This window comes from Leucopleurus acutus, assembly GCF_964270905.1.
Source record: "Leucopleurus acutus genome assembly, chromosome: 17".
NCBI lineage: Eukaryota > Metazoa > Chordata > Mammalia > Artiodactyla > Delphinidae > Leucopleurus > Leucopleurus acutus.
Window position 1 is genome coordinate 14,635,232 of NC_139159.1, and position 24,758 is coordinate 14,659,989.

The following is a 24,758-nucleotide window of genomic DNA, read 5'->3' on the forward strand; positions in this document are numbered from 1 at the left end:
CAGGATCTGTCGGAGGTGGTTTGCTTTTTGCTCTGCAGATCACGTGGTCAGGACTGCCTCGCTGCAGATGCTGGATTTTTGTTTTAAAATCTAGTTCTTACTGAGTCCTTCTCTCTCTCTCTCTCCCCCTCCCTTCTTCCCTCCCAAAGAATAATTACAGGCTGCAAAGTAAAAAGCATTAGAACTGTTTACAGAACAGCTCAAAAAGTTTAAAATAATAGGGGCGTGTGTGTTTGTGTAAAACACAATAATGTGGATGGCAGGGGGAAACGGTACACCATCTTTCTTCATTCGCTGCCCCACGTCACCCTCCAGAATTTAAGGCGCGGAAGGAAGCGATGGAGTCCCTTTCCTTCTGCTTTGCAGTCCTCACACTTCATCCGTGACGCTCACTTATCTGATACCCGTTTATTGTTGAGCATCAAAATACAGACCCTCAGGTGTGTGGCGACAGAGTGGCTACTGGTGCGGGCTGCTCTCTGATTGATTTTAGTGCAGTCAAAATTCCTATACAGATGCTCCCTCATGACATTCAAGAGAAAGATGGTGTTTTTTTGGTTTTTTTAAGGAGCCCTTTGCTATCTTTCGGAAGTCCAAGAGACCAGCTTTCAGCAGGTTAGCGTTCTAAAGTGAAAGGGGCATTTTTCCAACCCTTTCCAAAGTCTCCTGTGCAGATTTGCAAAGATTTCACCGTGTCCCCCTCCAGATTTGATTTGATTTGGTTTTTTTTAAGGTGGAAGGGTCGCCTCTAACCTCCAGCCTCAGAGCCCATCAGTCATGTTGCTTTGCAGGTTGAGATCTGCTGCGGCAAAGCCAAACCTCGGTGCTAGCGGCGCTGCACCGGCTCTGAACAGTAGTGAAGCTGATGCTGACAGTCGGAGGAGGGCTGTGTCCCCTTAGGCGCCGATGCGCTGGGGATGAGGGTTGGGCTGAGGGACCAGCCCAGCCGGGAGGAAGCATCCCTTCCCCCGGTGATTGATGAAGCAGAGTTAGGAGCTTTTTTTGGAGGCTGGGAAAGGTTGTCCTCCCAGCCCCTCACTATGAAGTCTTTGTCAGCAAAAAGAACTCTCCTGGGCAGTGAGTGACTTCATGCAGATGACATATGACAGCTTTGCGTTTCATTCTGCTTGATAAGTACTCAATATCGTACGCAGGTGAGTTAACGCTCCCCAGATGCAAACACTCCAGTGCACTGTGGTTTCACCGGCACTGCTGGTTCTTCCTTATCAGTCATTTGTTTTCTTGGGGATGTTTAAAGTACTATTAAAGTGTGAGCAGGGATGATACCCAGATCACCATATTTATGATTATGAAATGAAGATATTATTCATGTCATTGGTTAGCAGTTCTGAATGTTGTTTCCTTCTGTCTCTCCCTTTTGGAGTACAGATTTTAAAAATTATATCAATATATTTGTATAGATATGATTTATATATTACATTTCTATTTATTATACTTATATATAAATATAATATATAAATCATATCTATACGTATATATTTATGCTGTTTCAAGAGACTCTTTCAGACCAAAACTCTCAAAATCCTTGACTGACGTTTCCTTTCGTATTTTTTCTCCCCCTTGCAGGACCCCATCTGCAGATGTCCTGAATACCTCTGAGTACAGCAGTTGATTATTCAACCAGGATACCTAATTCAAGGTATTAGCTCTTGTCAGAAAGCTTTTACGTCTGAGCTCTGTGTTGGAAATTCTATTTTGGCAATGAATTTTGAAATCGGAAAAGTTGGAATGAGAATAAAGGACAAAAGTGAATTTGCAAAATAATCAAGCACTTAAAAAAACGACCTGATGCCTGGTAGGGTTTGCCGCTTCTGACTCATGGGCAGCCCTTTCTCTGCCAGTTTTTGTGCCAGTTATCGCTGAGTTGTAGTCCTTTTTCTGCAACTGTGTCTGGGGTTTGGATTTCATTTTCGTCTCTCGCTCTCCCTTTCTCTCTGACTGCCCAGAGCTGCAGGAACCAGAAGACAGACATTTTGTCAGTTTTGCGACATTGGACCAAGCACAATGAAGTATTCTTGCTGTGCTCTGGTTTTGGCTGTGCTGGGCACGCAGCTACTGGGGAGCCTCGGTTCAACCATCAGATCCCCGAGGTTCAGAGGCCGGATACAGCAGGAGCGAAAAAACATCCGACCCAACATCATTCTCGTGCTCACTGATGATCAAGACGTGGAGTTGGGTGAGCACTGGGTTTGTCGCTTGTTGGTCTCTTTCGCTCAGATGATTTGCTGGTTTGCATTATCAGTAAGAGTCAGTTAACTTTTGGGGGTTTGACACGTAACGGTCGTACCTGAACCAACACCCTAGGTTATAAAATGTACTCGTATTAAATGATAAAGCATTTGGTTTGTGTTTCAACTTGACTCTTCTGATCTTAAGGTTTTGAAGCTGGGTGTGGGCTGGGAGGATAGGAAGATGGCAGGCAAGAGGAAGCACGAAACTGTAGAAGTCAAGGGTTGGATTGTGCGCCTTGGAAAACTCTTGGTCCAGAACTTTTCAAAATATTTGGGCAAATTTGTTTCAAAGAGTATGAGATTATGACTGTAATTCTCTGCCCTGCATACGAGCATAGGTGGATACAAAAAGAACTTGTCGGGGCTTCCCTGGTGGCGCAGTGGTTGAGAGTCCGCCTGCCGATGCAGGGGACACGGGTTCGTACCCTGGTCCGGGAAAATCCCACATGCCGCGGAGCGGCTGGGCCCGTGAGCCATGGCCACTGAGCCTGCACGTCCGAAGCCTTAAAAAAAAAAAAAAAAAACTTATCGATGGTCATTATTATTAAGGTGATTCCTTTATTCACAGCTTGTGATTGTTAGGGAATTGAAAGTTACAGTATTCTGCACATCCTCCTGGTAGTAATTCACTGCTACCACCCTAGACAGGATGCTTTTCGGAAGAATTCGCTCACCTGGGTTAATTCTAGAGCACTTAGAAAGCCTGCCAACATCTGGTGTTGCAGCTGAGCTTCTGTATCACCTGATTTGGTTTCTCACCTTCTCACTTTCTTTAATGGCCCAGCCCTATGGTCTGGCCCATAAGCTTAGGGTCAAGTTCTTCTAGGGTACCTAGGACAAATGAAAAGCTTGCCCTTACAGGTTGTCACCACCACTCATTTCCATTCCTGGACGCGATTCCTTGCTCTCAGGAAATCGCTCAGCTAGGCTTGTCCATCACGCTGAACTTGACCGTCGCTAGTAGCTTTTAGACTTCCTGCTAGCAGAGTACCCTGGGCTTCTTTCCAGAGCTCCTCTGGCTAGGGTCTTTGAGGATAAACCCCTCCAGGCTTGAATTTGATCCACGGGGATAGGGACTTTGATTTCCAACTGGAAACCAAACGCTGGAATCCCAAAAAGTCAACTCTTTGGGTTCAGCTGGAAACAAAGGCACTAAAAGCCAACAGAGGTAATGATTATTGGAGGTGACTTGCAGAGTCTGTTGTCTCTCACTTAACTGCTTATTTTTAAATTTTTATTATTTAGTTACGCCGGGTCTTAGTTGCAGCTGGCGGGCTCCTTAGTTGTGGCACGTGAACTCTTAGTTGTGGCATGCATGTGGGATCTAGTTCCCTGAGCAGGGATTGAACCCTGGCCCCCTGTATTGGGAGCGCAGAGTCTCAACCACTGCGCCACCAGGGAAGTCCCTCTCACTTAATTGCTTAAGCAAGAATTTTCAGGCATCATACCAAAATGAAAAGTCTTGCAGGTATGACTTTAGTATGTATGTGGCTGGTGGTTTAAGTTTTCATTCACCTACAGGGCAAGTAAAGTGAAGACCTTTGAATTCACTTCCCTTAACATCTCTCATATCCATCCTTTTCAATGAAGCCATTCTTTTCTCTCCCAGTTTTTCCCTAACTGGCTGGTCACGTGACTTGTGCCCTCTAGTCTTGGCCCCTCCTACCTATTCTTCATTTCCTGCAAGTATCTGATCAGGTCTCTGCTGCTTAAAACCCTCCACCGGGTTCCTTTACCAAGATGGTGAAGCCCCTCCCCTCTGCAGGCTGATGAGCGCCGGGCATCTGTCCCCACCTATTTCTGTAAGGCTATTTCCCTTTCCCTCACTTTTGCTCTGTGCTCCATGGAAACAACTTACACTTCCCTGAAGTTGTCTGGTGGTTTCATCTCCCTCACCTATATATCATGCCTTTGTACATCTCATCCCCTCTGCCCTTTCCCCATTATTCCACCTGGCGAAGCCCTACCTATTCTTCGTGACCCAGTCCAGATGCCTTCCCCTCGGGGGGTCTTCCTTTACCAAAACGATCCTGCTGTCCAGCAGGGTGGAGGGAACTTTCCTTTGCACCACCTTGGACCTGCCTCCAGCGTATGACCCTAAATCCACCATGTGCTTCCATACCTGTCTCTTCCACTTAACTGAGAGCAACTAGAGGGCAGGGTAGTGTTCTATTTATGTTGTAGTCCTGATGCTGGGACTGTGCTGGGAATCTAGTAGGTGCTCAGTGAACTGGAAATGGACCCACAGGGGCCTGAAAAGGCTAACACAATTCCCAGAAATGAATGCAAGTATCCGTCATGATCTACCTCTTCAATATACAATGCTTGTCTTTAAAATAAATTAAGGAATTGTTTGATCAGTGTATTTTTAAGAGTTCAAAATTTCATCCTTATCCTATAGTTAATGAATTCATTCAGTAGATATCTATTAAGCAGTTATTAAACACTGGCTTCTAGTGGAAGCACATGGATATAATGGTGAACAGTCGTCGGCCAGGTTCAATCAACCCAGCTCTTTCCTACATGTTTGCCTTGCCTTTACTTCCTTCCTTGATTTCCTACCCAGATACCAGGCTAAGCATTCACTCATTTAATCATCACAGTCGCTCTATGAAGTGGTTACTATTACTCTCTTCAGTTTATACTTAAGATAAATGAGGCTTAGAGAAGTTGCATAGGCTGTGATGAGCTAGGAAATGGTAAACTCAGGACCTGTATTAGATCTGGGTCTCCACAGCTACACATTTAACCATGATTCCTTCTCTCAATCCGTCCTTCAACAAATATTTATTGAGCCCTTCCTAAAACAACCTGTAAGTACATGGTCACGCCCTAGGTTCCGAGATAACAGCTAAGATGGGTCTTGTTATCCTACTGGCAGAACAAGTTGATGATGAACCACTGTGAACCATGGATACAAATTTAGAGAAGACTTCTTTTCTCAGCAGAAAAATTATGTTCTTGGTAGTGGGTACAGTTTGATGGAGACTTTCGCCTGGCCGATTGTAACGCTCTCATAATCTTTCTTGACACTTAACTGCTCTAGACTTTAGTTGGCTTTTGTGTTTTTTTAATCATCTTAACCAATTTTTTTTTCTTTTGGCTGCGTTCCATCTTCGTTGCTGCGCGCGGGCTTTCTGTAGTTGTGGCGAGTGGGGGCTACTCTTTGTTACAATGGGTGGGCTTCTCATTGCGGTGGCTTCTCTTGTTGCGGAGCACGGGCTCCAGGCGCGCGGGCTTCAGTAGTTGCAACACGCAGGCTCAGTAGTTGTGGCACACGGGCTTAGTTGCTCTGCGGCATGTGGGGTCTTCCTGGACCAGGGATCGAACTCGTTTCCTCTGCATTGGCAGACAGACTCTTAACCACTGCGCCACCAGGGAAGTCCTCCTCTTAACCATTTTCAAGTGTACAATTCAATAGTGTTAAGTACATTCACATTGTTGTGCAACCAATCTCCCAAACTCTTTTCATTCTATAAAATTAAAACTCTATACCTATTAAACAGTAACTCGCTAAACCCCCAGCCCTTGGCAACCACCATTCTACTTTCTGTCTCTATGAACTTGACTGCTCTGCGTACTTCATATAAGTGGAATCATACAGTATTTGTCTTTTTGTGATTGGCTTATTTCACTTAGCATAATGTCCTTCCTCACTGTTCATCTGTGTTGTAGCATGTCTCAGAATTTCCTTCCTTTTGAAGGTTAAATAATATTCCATTATATGTATATCCACCCTATGTCTATCCATTGATCTCTTGTTAGACATTAGTGTTGCTTCTGCTTTTTGATTATTGTGAATAATGCTACTATGAACATAGGTGTATAAATGTCTCTTTGAGACGCTGCTTTCAATTCTTTGGGGGTATATACCCAGAAATGGAGTTGCTAGATCAATAGGTAATTCTATTTTTAATTTTTTGAGGAACTGCAATACTGTTTTCATAGCGACTGCACCATGGTCCATTCCCACCAACAGTACATAAGGGTTCCAGTTTCTCCACATTCTTGACAATATTTGCTGTTGGCTGGTTTTTTGATAATAGCCATCCTAATGGGTGTGAGATGTTCTCTAACTGTGGTTTTGACATGGTTTGTTTTGGTTTGATTTTTTACTTACATGTGATTATGTTTGCCAAATATTGAATAAATCTTCACCTAAGCAGAACTTTTGCACCTGTAACACTGCAGGCGTTTTGGCTTCTGTGCCTCCAGAAGGCTATAACAGACTGAGAAAAGGCTTAGGAAAACAGCTACAAAAATTGTAATAGAATACTTTTCCTTCTGGAAAAGAATAAAATAATTGTATCTCTTTGTCTGGAAAGACAAAGGCTAAGAAGGACTGTAATCCAAGTTTATCAAACAAGCTGGGAAGAAAAGCTCTTATTAAGTAGGACTGGGGCCCCTCCCTCAACTCTGAGGACAAATAAAGTAAACTAGTCCTTTGTGAAAGGAGTGAAACACATGAGGCATTTACTAATACAAGTGCTAGAGCCTCATATGTGGATAACACTTTATCTTTTTCCAAAGAACATTTATTCTCATTATTGCATTTTATTGTCATCCCACCCAAGTTGGGTGGGTAGGACAGAGATCATTATCCCAGGAGGACACTTGATCCATGGAAAGATTAAGTAATTTAACCAGCGGTCCCTGTACTTCTGGATTTGCTTTTTCCACAACTTAAGAAGTGGTTCAGGTTATGCCTCTACCCGTAAATAGTTCAGGTTTCTAGGCGAAGTTAATGGGTGGAGATTTACACCTTTTTTTAAAAAAAATTGAAGCATAGTTAGTTTACAATATTCTGTTAGTTTCAGCTGTACAGCAAAGTGATTCAGTTATACATACATATATATCTATTTTTTTCAGATTCTTTTCCCTTATAGGTTATTACAAAATATTGAGTATAGTTCCCTGTGCTATACAGTAGGTCCTTGTTAGCTATCTTTTTTTTTTTTTTTTTTTTTTTTTTGCGGTACACGGGCCTCTCACTGTTGTGGGCTCTCTGGTTGCAGAACACAGGCTCCGGACGCACAGGCCCAGCGGCCATGGCTCACGGGCCCAGCCGCTCCGCGGCACGTGGGATCCTCCCGGACCGGGGCACGAACACATGTCCCCTGCATCGGCAGGCGGACTCTCAACCACTGCGCCACCAGGGAAGCCCCTATCTATTTTATATATAGTAGTGTGTATATGTTAATCGCAAACTCCTAATTTATCCCTCCCCCTCCTTTCCTCTTTGGTAACCATGTTTGTTTTCTATGTCTGTGAGTCCATTTCTGTTTTGTAAATAAGATCATTTGTATCATATTTGAGATTACATGTATAAGTGATATCATGCTATTTGTCTTTCTCTGTCTGACTTACTTCACTTAGTATGATAATCTCTAGGTCCATCCATGTTGCTGCAAATGGCATTATTTCATTCTTTCTTATGACTGAGTATATTCCATTGTATATATATGTACCACATCTTCCTTTTTAAAAATAACGTATGATTGATTTTATTTTTTGTTTTTGGCCACACCACACGGCTCGTGGGATCTTAGTTCCCCAACCAGGGACTGAACCTGCGCCCTTCGCAGTGAAAGCATGGAGTCCTAACCACTGGACTGCCAGGGAATTCCCAGTACCACATCTTCTTAATTCAGTTGTCTGTTGATGGGCACTTAGGTTGCTTCCATGTCTTGGCTATTGTAAATAATGCTGCTATGAACATTGGGGTACATGTATATTTTTGAATTATGGGGTTTTTTTAAGCTAGAAAAACACAAATGGACATGATTAACATGAAGTTTGGGATGATGGCTACCATCTGGGGAAGGAGTGGTAACCAAGTACATCAGCAGTATTCATATTTCATTTTAAAATTGAAAATATGTATCTGAAGAAACTGTGATCAAATGCTAAGCTTTGACACAGCTAGGAGACATGTCATTTATTCTGTTTTTCCCTGCACTTGAAAATATTTTACAAATCAAAAAGAAGAAAATCAGAAATGCTCGTGGGACTCCCCTAACTTTCTGAGACTAGAGTCAAAGAGATTAGGCTCTAAATCTTTCCCAAATGGTCCCTGGGTGCCACTCTGAGAAAATAATGAGCTGATTAGAACATTGATCTGGGTCAATGTGGCATTTCTTAAATTCTTAGGAAATTGGACTGGTGCTAACATCTCCGTAACGCTGACCCAATGCTTCTCTTAGATCATAAGGAGAATTAAGAAATCTTAAATACATGGAAACACTTTGCCTAAAGCAGAGGTCACAAATGGGATCTACAGTCCAGAGCTAGCCCACAGATGTGTTTTGCTTGACCAGCACACTTTTTAAAACCAAGGCAACATTTTAAAAGATCAGGTGATTTGACATGAAAAGAAAAGAAATCCAGATTCCGACTTTTCTTGAAAGTTCAAAAGAATGAGGGCTTACATTCCCATGAGGCAGCCATCAGTTAAATGCTTGAAGGGGAGTCAAAGCTGCCCCCATTAGGTGGGGCGTGTCCTCCCGAGACCCTCACGGTCCCCACCACTCTCCACTGCTCCCCAGCACTTAGGCCAAGGATCACTTGTTATTTGCCATCATGCCCATCCTGCCGATTTTCTTATAGTCAGGGGAAAGTTCTGTATACTCACATCTCTATCAAACGTAGAAAACTGGAGAGACGAAAGCTCTGTGATTTTTCTTGTACCTGCCTACCTCCTCTGTCTAGCCTGTAGGCGTTTTTACTTCCATTCCCCTAAAAAACTAGTCCCCACTTTTAATGGCCTTTAGCTCTTTAGGGGAAAAAATAATGAGTCCTAGTGACCTAGAAACATGCCAGACAGATTTATTATCTGCTTCTTGGTCCCTTCTTCCCCCAACTTGTTTTCCCTCCTCTGGTTTTAGCTGAAACATCTGTTTTTTCTTTCCTACCAACTTCACAGTTTCGGTAGAAAAAGGTATACTGTGTGATCATGTTATCTTTTTAATGCTTTCAGAATTAAAATTTTCAATAGACCAATAAAGCCATTTTTAATATGGGAACTATCACTGTTTAAGGTTCCATACTTAACTGTTGGCACAGGAAAATAGCAGGGGTGTGCCTTAGCACAGGTCATTTATATATTTAAATCATTAACCTTACCCCATCATGAAACAATGGCATCTAGAAACAACCCTGCACGTTTAATGAGTTGTGTTTGCTTGTCGTTGTCATTCATCAAACCATGAATTGTTGTGATTCACACGGAGGTGTGTCGCTCTGTGAAGCCAGGTGTGTGTGAATGCCACATATCTGGGACTTCCTTAAAGGATGACGATGACAACATTTATTATTGAATTTCTGGTTTTGTGAGTTTTTCTGGACATGATGAACAGCCTCGATGAAAATGTTAATGCTTGATAGTATGAAATATTGAATAATCAAATGCTAAGATATTTGAATCAGGAAAGGCAAAGCTTTGTTGTAAAGTTTAACATGTACGTGAAGTAATCCAGGCTCTCTGCGTGATTTTGGTAAAGTCATTCCGATTAGTGGGACATTTTCTCCCTCGTGACCTTTTTCCACACATGTGATTTGGGAATACATGAGTTGAAGCCTGTAGAATGATTTAAATTCCTGGCTATGGCTCTGTCTACTCCCAGGAACCTAGCACATACCCCCTCAAAGGACCATTCGTGGAGCCTTGATTTTTAACTCCACCAGAATTGCAAACCTGGCGGATCTTGCAGGATTCCCAAAGAGTGCCACTTCTCCTGACACCGAGCAGTGTCTCGGTCACCGCTGAGCTGTCCGAGCATCCCCACCCCTGCAAGAGCGAATGGCAGAAGTCCTCAGTTCCAGCCTGGAGCTCTGGTGCTGGGACAGCTTTTCTTGGCAGCCCCAAGATTCAGCTGTGGCCTGGACCTTCCCTGTCCTCAAGCCAGCCCAGTCAGCAGTGCCCCCGTGCCAGCTACTGGACTTAATTACGGTCACTTCATAACATCCCTGTCAGGCTTCCACCTCCCAGGACAATTTTAAATGATAAGGAAGTCAGGCTTCTTGCTTAAGAGGGGCATGGGGAACAGTGTGTGATGGGTGGAGGGGAACGGATGTGTGATGGGTGGAGGGGAACTGATGTCTCTAAGCCAGCATTAACATTTTGTCTTGAAGCGTAGACAAAGCAGTTGACCTCTGTCTCAGTCCGTGACGACTGCTCTAACCAAATACCATAGACTGGGTGGCTTAGTGACTTCTAAACAACAGATGTTTATCAGGTAATTACTTCTCACAGCTCTGGAGGCTGAAAAGTCCAAGATCGAGGCTCCAGGAGATTCGGTGTGTGGTGAGGACCCACTTCCTGGTTCATAGGTGGCTGTCTCGTCACTGTGTCCTCACATGGAGAAAGGGGCGAGGGAACCCTCTGTGGCCCCTTTTATGAGGGGCTGATCCCATTCATGAGGGCTCCACCCTCATGACCTAATCACCTCCCAAAGCCCCACCTCCTAATACCATCACCTTGGGTGTTAGGTTTCAACCTATACATTTTGGAAGGACACGAAAGTTCAGTCTATCGCAACCTCTGTATTCTTACCTTAGCTTTGGAATTCAGATGTGATTACAGATAGGGAGATGGAAAATGCAAGAGTAAAGGAAACACGTTGGGGCTGAGGTGATCACAAATTAAAATCGTAGCTCGTGCCATTTGCTCGACAGACCTGCTAACTAGTCCGAGGAGCTATTATTAGCTGCATTTTACATCTGAGAAAAAAGAGGGTAAAGGGCTTGTTCAAGTTCAAGCTCATCTGTGACAAACACCCAGGTGTTTCCCCCCAAGTCCACATCCAGGGCTCTTTCTCTCCTCGTGCTCACCCTCCTAAGCCCTGCTGTGGGAATCTTGGTATGATTCTTTGGCCTTAAGCTTCATGTCATGCCTATGAACTAATTGTTCCGCTAACTAAGAATCAACACGACTTGCATTTTAGGCACCAAAGGCCTGAAACCCAAAGAAGTGGGGAGCTTCAGCTTAAAACAAAACTGAGTCCTTCCAGCTATAGGACAAGACATGGTCCCAGCCACTGCTCTCCAGCTGGAGATGCAGAATTATGAGTTGCTTTTTGCAGAATAGTGTTTGGTAGTTTCCCAATGAAATATCAATGGTGCAATCGTACTGGTTGTAGAAGCAGGATGAGGCAGTGTTGTTGGCTAACATGAATCATTGCACAGCCATAAAAGAGAAGAAGGAGTTTTTCGCTTACCTTGTTGGAGTGCAGTGACGCGGCAGAGGGAGGAGGTGTATGATTCCTGTGCTCCATCATCTGTGTCTACGCAGGGAATCCGAGATCAGAGGCAGCAGTGAACGTGTGACTGTCGGCTTCTGAAGACAGACACGCCTGCAGCCCACTCACCTCGACCTGGGCTCGAGCTACGTTAATCACTTCAGCCCCTAAGAGGGCAGGAGACAGGCTTCAGTGTCTGTTAGCATCTCCCCTAAGAGGCCGGATGAAGCAAGATATGAGATTACAGAAAATGAGACATAGCCTGACTCCAAGCAGACATCATTTCTGTGTCTCAGTCTTGAGAACGTCAGGGTCACAGCCGGGACTCAGCCTAGACGCAGCTTAAGAGCGTGGTCCCTGAGCAGACTGCCCGCCTTTGCATCCGGGCTCTACTGCTTAGGGTCTGTGTGGCCCTAAGCACGTTGTTTAACCCTTTTGCTCCTCAGCTTTATCATCCTTGATGTGAGAATAATAAATAGAAACACCTGCTATGGAAGGCTGTTGTCCGGGTTCGATGAGTTGCTACACGCGAAGCACTTAGAAGTGGGAGTAAAGTAGAAAATCCGCGAGATTAAAAGTATGAAATCGGTGTTTCCTCTTCCTCTCTGCCCACCTTACAGCCTCGGAAGCGGTCTGAGCCACTTAGATCACTTAAAATGAAGCACCCACTAAAGTCTCTTCCAGCTCGAGGCTTCGCTGGTTCCGTGTCTGGCCTCGAATAGGTCTCCAGGAGTGGGGAGGGGCCGCGCCAGCGTCCTCAGCGAGCTTGTTAGAAATGCAAATTCTCTGGTCCTTCCCGGGTCTTACTTAAATCAGCATCTCAGGGTGGACCCAGAAGTCTAGGATTTAACATGGGCTCCAGGTGATTTTTAACGTTGGAGAAGCCTTGTCTCAGAACCTTCTCCTTACGGAGAAACGTGAAGCCACATTCAGGAACCTCACATCCGGGAAGCCCGCCCGTGGTGCTACCGTGGTCACAGTACCTGCAGGGACCAAATGTCTTCATTGTTGCCTTTGAACAATGTGGGCCGGTTGGAAGCAGAGCATTTGGAGGGATTTTTTAGTTCCTTGGTACAACCAGCTCAGTCAATGAAGAAAAGAGAGAGATTTAGAATGAGAGGAGAGTCCTGGCTGGGGCAATTATGATGCAAGGGGCTGAGTTTTAGTCCCCAGTTTGTAGATTATTTGACCTTAGATCAGATTTTTCACCTCCCATCCTGTGCTGCGGTCCAAATAAGTCTGTAAACTGGAGGTTGCAGCTTTGTGATTTGGGACCTTGGAGGATGGCCTCCAGCTGCATTTTTTTTTTTTTTTTAAATTTGAGTCCAGCTAGGCTCATAAGGGAACTCTGAGAAGTCATTCTTTGACATAAAAAGACTATTAGGCAATAAAAATTGATCAACAGTGTTTGCTGAGTTTTCCCAAAATTCAAGCTATTACCGTAAGTAATCACTGCGGTTTTCTAAAGAGGAAAGAGTAATAAGGGAGTGGACTTTGGCATCAACCTCGAACTCTCTCCCCACTCCTGCGTCTCATTTCATGTATTTTCTCCAGGCTCTTTCCCCCTGTGTGATCAACCCACACAAATATAAAACACAACATTTCTAAAATGCACTTCTTTGATCTTCTGTAGGACATATTTCTTGTTCGTTACTTCTTGAGTAACAGTGAAACCATTACTTTTCCAGTTTTCTTCCCGGGCTGAAAACTGTGAGTCAACTCACAGCCTTCTGATGCATTACAACATCTCCTGGGCCTGCTTCTTAAGAGTCCTTCTATTTTAAAGGCACAGCCCAGTTCAGGTTCTTACCACCCCATGGCCGGGTGGGTTCAGCAGCCTTTTGGCCGTACCCTTGATGGGCCAGCCTATTCCCCACCTACCCCACCATGCACATACTTCCATTGCCATGGCAACACCTCTCAAAGTCTTCTTTCTTATCATGTCCTTAATGCCTTTGACAAAGAACTTGCTCTGCCGTCATTTTGTCTATTCTGTCAAATCCAAATATCTCTGCCCAGCCTCCAAGCTATTGGCTAAATCTGCCACCCATTTCATCAAGAGAAGTCTTCATATTCGATTTCATTCCAGAGAATCCACGTGCCATTTTCATCACTCCACTTACTTCTTCCCACCTCCAGTGCACCGTGCATCCCACCTTCCCCGTGCTACCCACAATACACTTCACCCATCCCATGTTTTTCTTCCTCCTTTCCTCCCATTTGTCTTCATCTCCTGTGGCAGAGCTCTTATTAAACATTGCCTCTGGTCCCCGCTGTCTTTATAGGTCCTGCTACTGCTATATCCACACTCACGTCTACCTTGCTTTGCAGATATCCCTAAGCAATTTTCATATGTAAATTCTCATCTGGTTAGTTTACTGCTGAAGATCAGAGGCAGCAGAGAATTTTCCATTTCTTTTGTTAATGCTACACTTTGGGGGATCAGTCCAGAGAGCTGAGGTCAATAGAATGAATGCTCATCATGAAGTGGGTGCTCACTACATGTTATCCACTGATGGCAAAAAGGTTGCTTGATCCTCTGAATACAACCAGGGCAGAAAAAGCAGTTAGGAATCCTCCTAACTGAAGCATATTTCAGGGAGCTCTAAGGAGACCCAATTAGAAACCATCTTTTCTGTTTTCATGTGAATGGTAAGAGCTCGTATGTGAAAAAAAACTGTGGTTTTTGGATGGCTGCACGCTTCTCTTCTGCTCTGAATGCTTGCCTGGTTTGCATTACGATTTCCTTCCTTGTTGGAAAGCTACATAGACTTTCTCCCTTTCTTTGGAAGAAGTAGGACCTGTTGGAAATGTGAGGCTCCAGGATTGAAATGCAGTGGCCTTGGCTGTAGTGCTCTGTAGTGCATTTCTTGACAGGTCCTGAAAAGACGATTGAATTCTGGCCTGAGCTTTTTTTTTCCTGCAGTATTTGGATGGGTTTCAGCTTCCATGTTTGGCTGGATAATCGAAATAGGTTTTTTTTTCCTTCCTCAGCAATCGTATGTACAATTTCATCCTTTACAGTTCAAATGGCACACTTTACTACTACGCAGATACTTTTGAATGTGACAGAATCATAGCTCTTTCACAAACAACCCGTCTTTTAAAATGACGTGGAAACAGGTGAAAATATAAACTGGTCGTACTATCCTGGTAGCAAAACTGGCAGGTATGTGGTGAGTTTGCTAGAGGATACGAACTTACATTGAAGATCTTTTTTTAATTAAACACAGGCATTTTGCAAACCAAAACTACAATGAGGTATCACCTCACACCGGTCAGAATGGTCGTCATCAAAAAATCTACAAACAATAAATGCTAGAGAGGGTGTGGAGAATAGGGAACCCTCTTGCACTGTCGGTGGGAATGTAAATTGATACAGCCACTATGGAGAAGAGTATGGAGATTCCTTAAAAAACTACAAATAGAGCTACCATATGACCCAGCAATCCCACTCCTGGGCACATACCCTGAGAAAACCATAATTCAAAAAGACACATGCACCCCAATGTTCATTGCAGCAGTATTTACGATAGCCAGGACATGGAAGCTACCTAAATGTCCATCGACAGATGAATGGATAAAGAAGATGTGGCACATATATACCATGGAGTATTATTCAGCCATAAAAAGGAACGAGACTGGGTCATTTGTAGAGACGTGGAGGGACCTAGAGTCTGTCATACAGAGTGAAGTTAGTCAAAAAGAGAAAAACAAATATCGTATATTAATGCATATATGTGGAATCTAGAAAAATGGTGCACATGAACCAATTTTCAGCACAGGAACAGAGACACAGACAGAAAACAGACGTGTGGACACAGGGGAGGAAGCGGGGTGGGATGAACTGGGAGATTCGGATCCACATATATACACTACCATGTGTCAAATCGATAGCTAGTGGGAACCTGCTGTACAGCACAGGGAACTCTACTCAATGATCCATGGTGACCTAAATGGGTGGGATGGGGGGGTGGGAGGGAGGTCAAGAGGGAGGGGATACATGTAGACATATAGTTGATTCACTTCGTTGTACAGCAGAAACTAACACAGCATTGTAAAGCAACTTTACCCCAGTTTAAAAAAAAACAGGCATTTTGGAAGGACTTTTACTTAATTGGAAAACTTCTCCCCTCTTTTATTTCATACGATGAAAACATTCTATCTCGTCATCTCTGCAATGTCTGTGGCATGGTGCGAGTGTGGTGGGCTAGGAGTTTTGATGCTCTGTTTTGATGCTCTCTGATAATCTTCAAAGAGCTGCTGGCCTTGGAATCTGCTCCGTCTCTAAAATTCTAGCTTTAGTGATCAGATAAACCTGCTTTTCTTTTTCCTTTGTGATCAAGGAGGGGAGAAGCTGAAATGTGTTTTTATTCTGCAAAATATTTGAAATGGCAGAATCCCAAACGTTGCATTTTGTTCTAGAAACGAGAGCTCGTCAAATGATAGACTCCTTCAGGCTAAGGCAGAGAAATCAACAAGGCAGGGGGAACAGAGCCCCTGAGTGACGTAACATCGGTGGGTGATCGTGCGGTGCTGTCTGCTAACAACGCTGGCATTGTGCCTTCCAGGGTCCCTGCAAGTCATGAACAAAACCAGGAAGATTATGGAGCGCGAGGGGGCCACCTTCACCAACGCCTTCGTGACGACGCCCATGTGCTGCCCGTCCCGCTCGTCTATGCTCACGGGCAAGTACGTGCACAACCACAACACCTACACCAACAATGAGAACTGCTCCTCGCCCCCCTGGCAGGCAGTGCACGAGCCGCGGACTTTTGCTGTCTATCTGAACAGCACCGGCTACAGAACAGGTAAAGGGGGAGCTTTCCAGCCCGTGAACCTCTGGTAGCGCACCTCTGGAAGATGCACTGTGTGGTGAAATATATGAAGTTCCAATCAGTCCCTAAGCGGAAGGAGCCGAGGCTTGTGTCTCTCAGCATCCTCTACTTTTCCCTCTGGTTAACATCCCAGAGAGAGGTCCCTTAGAGAAAAGTCAGTGATTCTCAGCAGACACGTTAAGAAAGTGTTGTCCCCATCAGAGCAACCGGCAATTGGAATTTTCCAGGAGAACCTGCAACAGAAGAGTTTTCATCCCATGAACGTGCTTACCTCAACCCTCCAAACCTCCAGGCATCCCAGCGCAGCTTGAGGCTTGTCTTAAATATTGGCAAATTCTTGCCCATTGGGTGAGAAATCATCAAGCGCTTTGAAATTGCTTAGCACCTACCCCAGGATCTGGGACACGATAGATTATCAAAATTATTTACTGAATTCGGACGTAACTGAAAGAAATCATGCAGTGAGGTGTACCTTATTCATTCATCTATTTATTTACTCATAATTAATAGGATTGGGAGTTTCTTTAGCTTAGTTTTGGTGACTTTTAGATCTCAAGTGTTCGCCCCCATCTCCCAGGAAAGGAGGGCATCCCAATTGCTACATCTTCTATCACTGTTTAACCTACATAGATGAGCGGTTTGATTAGTTGGTCTTTTGCAAACTGGGGACCTCCTTCCAGAGAGGTTATGAACATCATACCAGTGTAAGAAAGAAGCAAGGCTCCTTCCTGTCAGGTTGCCCCCAAAACCTTTATTCTCCTAGCGTTTATATGCTCTCCTTGGGTTTTCTGAGCATTTCTTTATGAAAAGAAGCAAGGATATTGATTGAGGGGCTGTGATGAAAAATAATTTTTTCAGAACCAACTAGACGTATTCATAAGAATTAAGGGTGTCATAATTAAAACTTGTTGAAAAAGATTTTCAGGTCTGCAGATTCTCTATTCTGAAGATTTAAAAGGAAAGGATATCAGATAAATGTATTCTCTCAAATCTCTTTTAAAAATGAAATTAACCTTTTCCACTGGACCTAGGAAATATGTGGCCATTTGCTTCTTTGCAGAGCGCCTTGTGCGCACTTAATACTTGTTCTTTATGGATGAAAATATTGATTGTGGATGTGATAGCACTGTCATCCACAGGCATTCAAGAGCTCCACTCACAGAAGAAACTCCTCCCATGAGCCTCAAGGGTGTTTGCTTACGCTTCAGAAAGAAACTAGGTTACTCCAAGTGCCCTATCCTGCGTGTGTTTTCCCACATAAGTGATTTAAGTTTATAGCACCTTTCACCTGTGAGCTCTAAAGCAATTTGCAGATCTATCAAACATCCCTGTAGGGTTCATAAACAGCAAATGTACTTAGCTGCATTTTATAACTGTTGTGGAAATTTCAAATACTGTGTGATGACCAGCTCAGAAGCAAAATCAGAAATGGTCCCCTGGTGCCTGATTCCTGATTTTGACCACCAAATTGTGTTTCGTTTGTGGGAAGCATTGTATGAAATCAGTGCCTTTCAACTCCCAGGCTCCCTTATAAGTTAATTCCTAGTAGCAGACATAGAGAGACGGAGAGAGTTGGAACTTAGGGAATTAGAACTCTCACTGTATCCAGACCGGTGTGGACAGTGTCCATCCTAGGAAATGGAGATGCTGGTGACACAGAGAACCCTGCCCAGAACTTAGAACTGTCGATTAGGACTTGCTAATTCATTTCAGGGCTAAATCAAGAAAGGGCAAAAAGAAGATAATAAGTTCTGGAGAGAGAGTGAACAGCAGTGTGGCTATAGTTGACAGTATTATATTGTGTACTTGAAATTTGCTAAAAGGCTAGATCTTGGATGTTCTCACCACAAAGAAAAAACTGGAAACTAGCAAAGATGTGAAGTGATGGATATGTTGATTGGCTTGGCAGTGGTTAATATTTCACAATGTCTATGTATAGCGGACCATCAGTCTGTAAACCTTACAATTTTTTTTTAAGATTTATTTATTTATTTTTGGCCACATCGGGTCTTAGCTGCGGCTCGCAGGCTTCTCTCTAGTTGTGACGCGCAGGTTCCAGGGTGCGTGGGCTCTGTAGTTGTGGCGCCCGGCTTCCAGAGCACGACGGCTCTGTAGTTTGCGGCATGCAGACTCTCTGGTTGAGGCACCCGAGCTCAGTAGTTGTGGTGCGCGGGCTTAGATGCTCCGCGGCATGTGGGATCTTAGTTCCCTGACCAGGGATCGAACCCGCGTCCCCTGCATTGGAAGGCAGATTCTTTGCCACTGGACCACCAGCGAAGTCCCACCTTACAATTTTTTTTTAAGTTAACATCTTTATTGGAGTATAATTGCTTACAAGTTTTGATTGTCAATTATATCTCAGTAAAGCTGGGCAGCGGGGAAGAAAGGGGAAAAAAGGGAAATTGATATTTAATGCTTGCTTCCTCTGTACCAGGCACTTTAGCTAAGTTTTCTCACCTAATTCTTCCAGAAACTTTGAAAGGATTTGCCCATATTGCCAGTGAAGAAACCGAAACTCAGGAGGGTTTATCTGAGGTCACAAGCTAGTCAGTGACAGACTGAATCCAGCACACCTGCCTCCAACATCTTTCCTCTTTCTTTATTTCTTTACATATATTTCTATCATGCTTCATTCCGAAGTGCCTGGCAGAGACACATAAAACATAAGATACAGAGCAGTAAGGACACTGTCGAATGGAAACGAAGGGTAGAGCCAGTTAAAATCAAGGCAAAGGTTAATATGCAAACTGCAGGCATACCACGGAGTTGTAGAGAAAGGCTGCATATTTGGAGCTAACTTCCAGATGGCAAAAGCAAAAATGGAAATGCCATCCATTACACAGCTCACTGGGTCACCAAGAAAAAACAAATCTTGCTTCTAAGAAGTGGAGTGTACTCTGGTACTTGTTTCAATTATCCTATGCTGCGTCCACCCTACAAGAGCTTGAATAAAACTCAGAGGTAATTTAGTTTTTCAATTCCTTTGTTCTCAGACGAACAAATTTAGACCTACAAGATTAAGGTGACTTGCTGAAGTGACACATCTGATGTTCTAACAGGAAGAGTGGGCAACAGGACTTTGGTCTTCAGGCCTCTTTCCAGTATGCTACCCTAACCTAACGGTTTAGGTCTAGGATGAAGCTGCAGACCATCAGGCTTTCCCGGGGACAACTGTCAGTCCTTTGGTGCAGCCCCGTAGCCTGCTTCAATCAGTTGTCTTCTTCAGGGAGAGGAGATTTGCTCCTGGAAACTAACTCAGATTCTGAAGCCAACCTTCTTCCCAGGGGTCTAGACACTTAGGTAATAATGGAATTTATAGTGAGTCATCCTGTAAAGTAAAAGGAATTCTTTAAGGGAAACGGGACTTTTCCGAACACTTAGGGCTCGTCCAAACACTTAGCTAGGAATAGAAAACGGATGATATACACTCAGGAAAATAAATTTTGATGTGCCCATTAGTAAATCAGAAAAATTAAAAATTGGAAGAGTAAAATGTCAGTGATAATGAGCTACATAATTTAAATTCATCTTTGATGGGAAAATACTGACACGTCTCAGACAATTAGGAAGTAGAGATGTCTCTGTGACAATAATTATCGATCCAACCAGGGACAGAGACCCATTTGAAAATCAGGATGACAGACATCTTAGGAAGTTAAGAGAATTGGTGAGTAGGTATTAAACCATCATATTTATGAGCCACTAAACTAGTTGGGGAGGTGGGAGGAGCCAACATATAACGATTTTAATGTTTTCCTAATAATACATACGTTATTTGGAACATTTAGCTGAGAACCTAAGAAAAATAATGACGGAAACTGAACTATGTATTATACATAAATACCCATCTAGAGAAAAGCACAAAGCAGCAATCAGTTTTATGAAGAGCAACTCAGAGAAGACAAATTACTAAGAGGCTTATTTTGGGAGGCATCCAGAATACATGGATTGAAATGAATTGAATTGATCCAATATTGTATTTACCATTGTGTGACATGATTTTTCTTTTTCAGAACCAAGGCGTATTTTTGGACTGGCTGTAACTTAAATTTTTCTAACTTTACTCATGGAAAGTATGAGTCTACAACAGCTTAAGTGTTTAAGAAGGGAAAATACAGTAACGTGTCTATTGCATTTTATGTTCTAAGTATAGTGGGAATGATACTGGATTATCTATCATAAAAAGGAAAATTCTGCCTATCTGCTCCAAAAAGTTTTAGTTTAAATTTCTTGTGAGGGTATAGACATGAATGTAAAACCTGGCATAAATGTTAAGGTAAGAGTAATAACCCATGGGTTTTTTTTAACATCTTTATTGGAGTATAATTGCTTTACAATGATGTGTTAGTTTCTGCTGTATAACAAAGTGAATCAGCTATACATATACATGTATCCCCGTATCTCCTCCCTCTTGCATCTTCCTCCCACCCTCCCTATCCCACCCCTCTAGGTGGACACAAAGCACCGAGCTGATCTCCCTGTGCTATGCGGCTGCTTCCCACTAGCTATCCATTTTACATTTGGTAGTGTATAATAATCCGTATTTGAGAGGTAGCATCAACTGTTAGAAAAAAACCCTGAACCGAATGGTGGAGAATTGGAGTCACATCCTTACTCTGCCTTAAACTTGTTTTGAGAACTTGTCCAGCCCAGTTTTCCAACCTATATAATGCAGAGATTTTTTTCCTGTCCAAAACTATTATATATTGTAATTTTTGCTATCACTGTAATCATATTAATTCCTTTAAAAATGGTAGTGTTCAAATTATAATCATAATACAGGATATATAAAATCACATGTGAATGAAATTTTAGTCCTACTAATTCTTCTTCATATCACTGGGGTGAAAGGGCCAATATTTAATAGAGACCCGCAATAAAAATTTTTGGAGAGAATTCTTTTTGTAACAAAACAATGTAGACAAGTTAATCAATTTTCTAGTTTCGTGTCTTTTTACATTACAAAATTTATTTATGTTACTTATAGCAAGTATATTTATTTATTCTCTGAGATGTTTTAACAGGTAGAGTTCACTAAAAGTAAGACAAAGTAATATTCTTATCTTTATGAATTATGGCATTATTGATTTTTGTTAAGTACACAAACATAAGATGTAACGTACCATAGTATGCTATTTATTGAGCCACGCTATGCTTAGAACTATACTAGACATTGGTGTATGAAGAGCTATAAAGTAAGATTCCTGTCTTTGCTACACTTACAATCTAGTTGGGGAAGCCAGACTCATGTGCACGAGGTCACCTAAGAGTATATCATAATTTTAACTTGGTTCAAAATTATGTACATTTTTAGTTACTACCAGTGAAGTCCTGCCACCCCAAATCTAATAATACATGGAATAAAAGCTCATTTAGTATATCATTTGTTATATTCGATAAGATTTGACTTCCCTACAGCATCAGAAATCTTTTGTCTATGTGCGTACTATCGCCGACCTAAAAATAAATGTTTTTGCCTCAAATGGCTCAAGGGAATTTTTCTAAGTATTATGTAACAGGTAGTCCCGGACAGAAGTTGCATGGCCTAAAGTCAACAATCTTCCTGATCGTTCTCCCTGTCACCCAACAACCCCCTGCCACCTTCTTAAACAGCTGTGAAGGGAAGTGTTTAATGGCCCAGAGAAAAGAATGATACAGAAGGAGGGGTAGGTGGTGTGTTAGTGACATATTCAGACAGTTAGTTAAGTTGGGTTGAATTGCCAGTGGCAAAGGATAGAAAAACTTCAAACCACACCCAATATAATGGCAATATGGGCGAGAAAATGTAATTCATCTTAGGGAGGGAGAAAGAGATTTAATACATCTGGCGGAAAATAATTAGAAGCCCAGATAATCAGTTGCAGAGCACTGCCGGGAAGCGTAATGTTGAAAGAGGCCAGGGGTGATTACAAATGAGCCTCGGTCTTAGGAGGCAACCAGAAAAGGCCGAGTAACTTGAAGCTGACAACGCTGGGTGCTGCCTCATGACGCACGAGGTCCCCGGTCTCTCTTGGAACCAGTGTGATGGGTGAGGCAACATCTGGGATACTGAATACATTTTTTACACCCCATTAACACAAAGACACCGAAAACCTGGAGGGAGTTCTAAAGCACATAACAAGGCCTATTAAGAGACTTCAAGGAATAGTTTATAAGGGGAGGATTAAGAGAAAGGGCAATAGCCATGGCAATGGGTAGAAAACAGTCCTAAATAATCTAACGGGTAAAACAATGAGGGAAGGGCAGGAATGACTTGTTATGGCTTCCCTGAGAGGAAAAAAAAAAAACAGAGAGAGAACAGAACTAAAAGTAGCAGGAAAAGAAAAAATCTAAAAACTAATTAAGCACGAAAATGTCAGCCAGTTGGGGGAGAAATTTGTTGCCACAAAGTAAATCAGGTTGGGGAAGGAAACTGTGTAACCTCTGAAGCAATGTTTTCAGATGCACAAGTGCAGAACTCTAGGACAGGATTTCCTTGCATTGCAGGAGGGTAAATTATTTAAAATCAGAGCACAGATCGTTGACAGGCTAATGATCATAGCCATGGTCATCATAATACTGGCAGTGGCAGCATTTAATAAGCCCTCGTTATGTGCCAGGTACTGTTTTCAGTGCTTTACATATGTATTCATTCTTTTTAGTCCTCACAACGATCATACCACTATTACTGTTATCATCTTCATGTTTTTCCAGAAGGGGAATTGGAGGTAGACGGACGTTAAGTAACTTGCCTCCGGCAGGATAGCTAACAAATAACAGAGCCGGGATTTGAACCCAGGCAAGCTGGCTCCAGGTTTTATGTTGCAAACCACTATGATCTTTTACAAAAAGAGAGAAAAGTGGGAAAAAAAAACCCTGGGGAGAGGAGCAGGCCAGGGGAAAGAGTTGGGCTTGAGGTTATTAAGTGAGAGGCTTCTGGAAACAGTCCCGTTCTGAAGTCATGCTGGTGGGGTGTGGCTTTGGTCCGCCGCCTGTCACTCTTAAATCACGTTGCCTTTTGTCGGAAAGGAAAATCATCTTGTGGTTCGATGTGAAAAGGTGGTTAGTCTCTGAAGACGAGAACCCCTCATTAGAAGAATTTCTACTGCTCAGAGCCAGCTCAGAGGGAAACCCTGAGTCATAGCTGACATGAGACCCTCTGACATTTTGTCCCACACCTGTCCATCTGCTCAGGGACCCTGGCAGAATCCTCAAGCAGTGGGTGTTTGGCTAATTGACCACCTGATTGATTTACTCATTTGCAGATTCAACATATAAATATTCATTCAACAAATAAACATTCCTGTGTTTCTCAGACTTGAGTCAGCCCTTCAAAGAAAGTAAATCCAATGGGAAGTGTCAACTTTTCTAACTCTGAAGCTCTCCTCTATGAAAATATTTAGACCAAATCAGCTTTTTTAAAAAAAAAAATCATAGCTCAATTGAAAACACAACATTTAACAAGTCCAGAACAGGTACCATCCCCAGAAGACATGGGGCTCCATGAAGCCCAGTTCAAGAAACAAAAATTCATGCAGCCCCTAGACTACATGCAAGGATGAGGGAAGGGAGGTCCACAGATGAGGTCGAGGCCGTGTTTGCCCTCAAAACCCTTACAGTTTAAGGGAGATTAGGTTTCTACGTGAACATAACTATACCACCAGGAAGAGAGGGAAGACAGCTTCAGAGCCACAGAAGTAAAGTGCTGTGGGATCGGGGCGAAGACTGGAATTGAAATGGCTTCTGCTCTGGGCTGATTCATACAGAGGGTGGCAGAGAATAGCACAGGCAAAGGTGGAGAGGTGGAAACCAGAACAAGTAAAGGCAACACGTTGACTGGAGAGAGGGGCGATTCACAGAGACGTGCAAGATGGGGTCGGAGGCAAGGAAGGGCTTGGATGGCAAGGTGTCAAACTCAATGTGATTCTGCAGGCGAGGGGGGGCCATCCAAGATCATGAGAAGGTGATGTGACCCGAGCTGGTCTTCAGGAAGCTGGCAGTGAGAATGGAAAGACCCTGGAGCCTGCATAGGAAAGCCGGTCAGGAGACAGTGGGCCTCCATGAGGGGTGTCAAGTAATCAGGAAACAGGGACAGATCCCAGAGCTCCGACCCCACTGTTGCACAGCGGCCTTTCTTGGGTGTGACCCTGCCAAAGTTACAAATGTGAAGGCCTTCCAGTGGCCTTTTCAACGAGCAGTGGAGCTTTTGTAGCACATATACCTCTATTTTACTATAATTCTATGAAAGTCAGTCGTCTAGGTTGTGACTCCGTGTTGCTAGAATTTTTGATTATCAGTAATAAACACATTTGCAAAATACATATAATGCAAACACCGACGACATAAAATACATGTGACATAAAAACCCTGACCGCGTCCCATGATAAACGGAGTTTACTACGGTTCCCTGGCTGGGAAAATGTGTACTGTCCTGACAGGCAAAAACAAAGACA

At 43.2% G+C, this 24,758-nt stretch overlaps 1 protein-coding gene across 4 annotated transcripts in view; it reads left to right on the plus strand.

The window, feature by feature from the left end:
- Positions 1-2,025: 2,025 nt before the first annotated feature.
- SULF1 (sulfatase 1) overlaps positions 2,026-24,758 on the plus strand; it is a gene marked incomplete at both ends in the record, with an annotated part of 72,243 nt that continues 49,510 nt past the window's right edge. For all 4 annotated transcript variants that reach the window (XM_082858859.1, XM_082858860.1, XM_082858861.1 and 1 more), the window contains 2 exons: positions 2,026-2,197; positions 16,060-16,299. In XM_082858859.1, coding sequence (XP_082714985.1) covers positions 2,026-2,197; positions 16,060-16,299 — 412 coding nt within the window. The remainder of the gene's footprint in view (positions 2,198-16,059; positions 16,300-24,758) is intronic.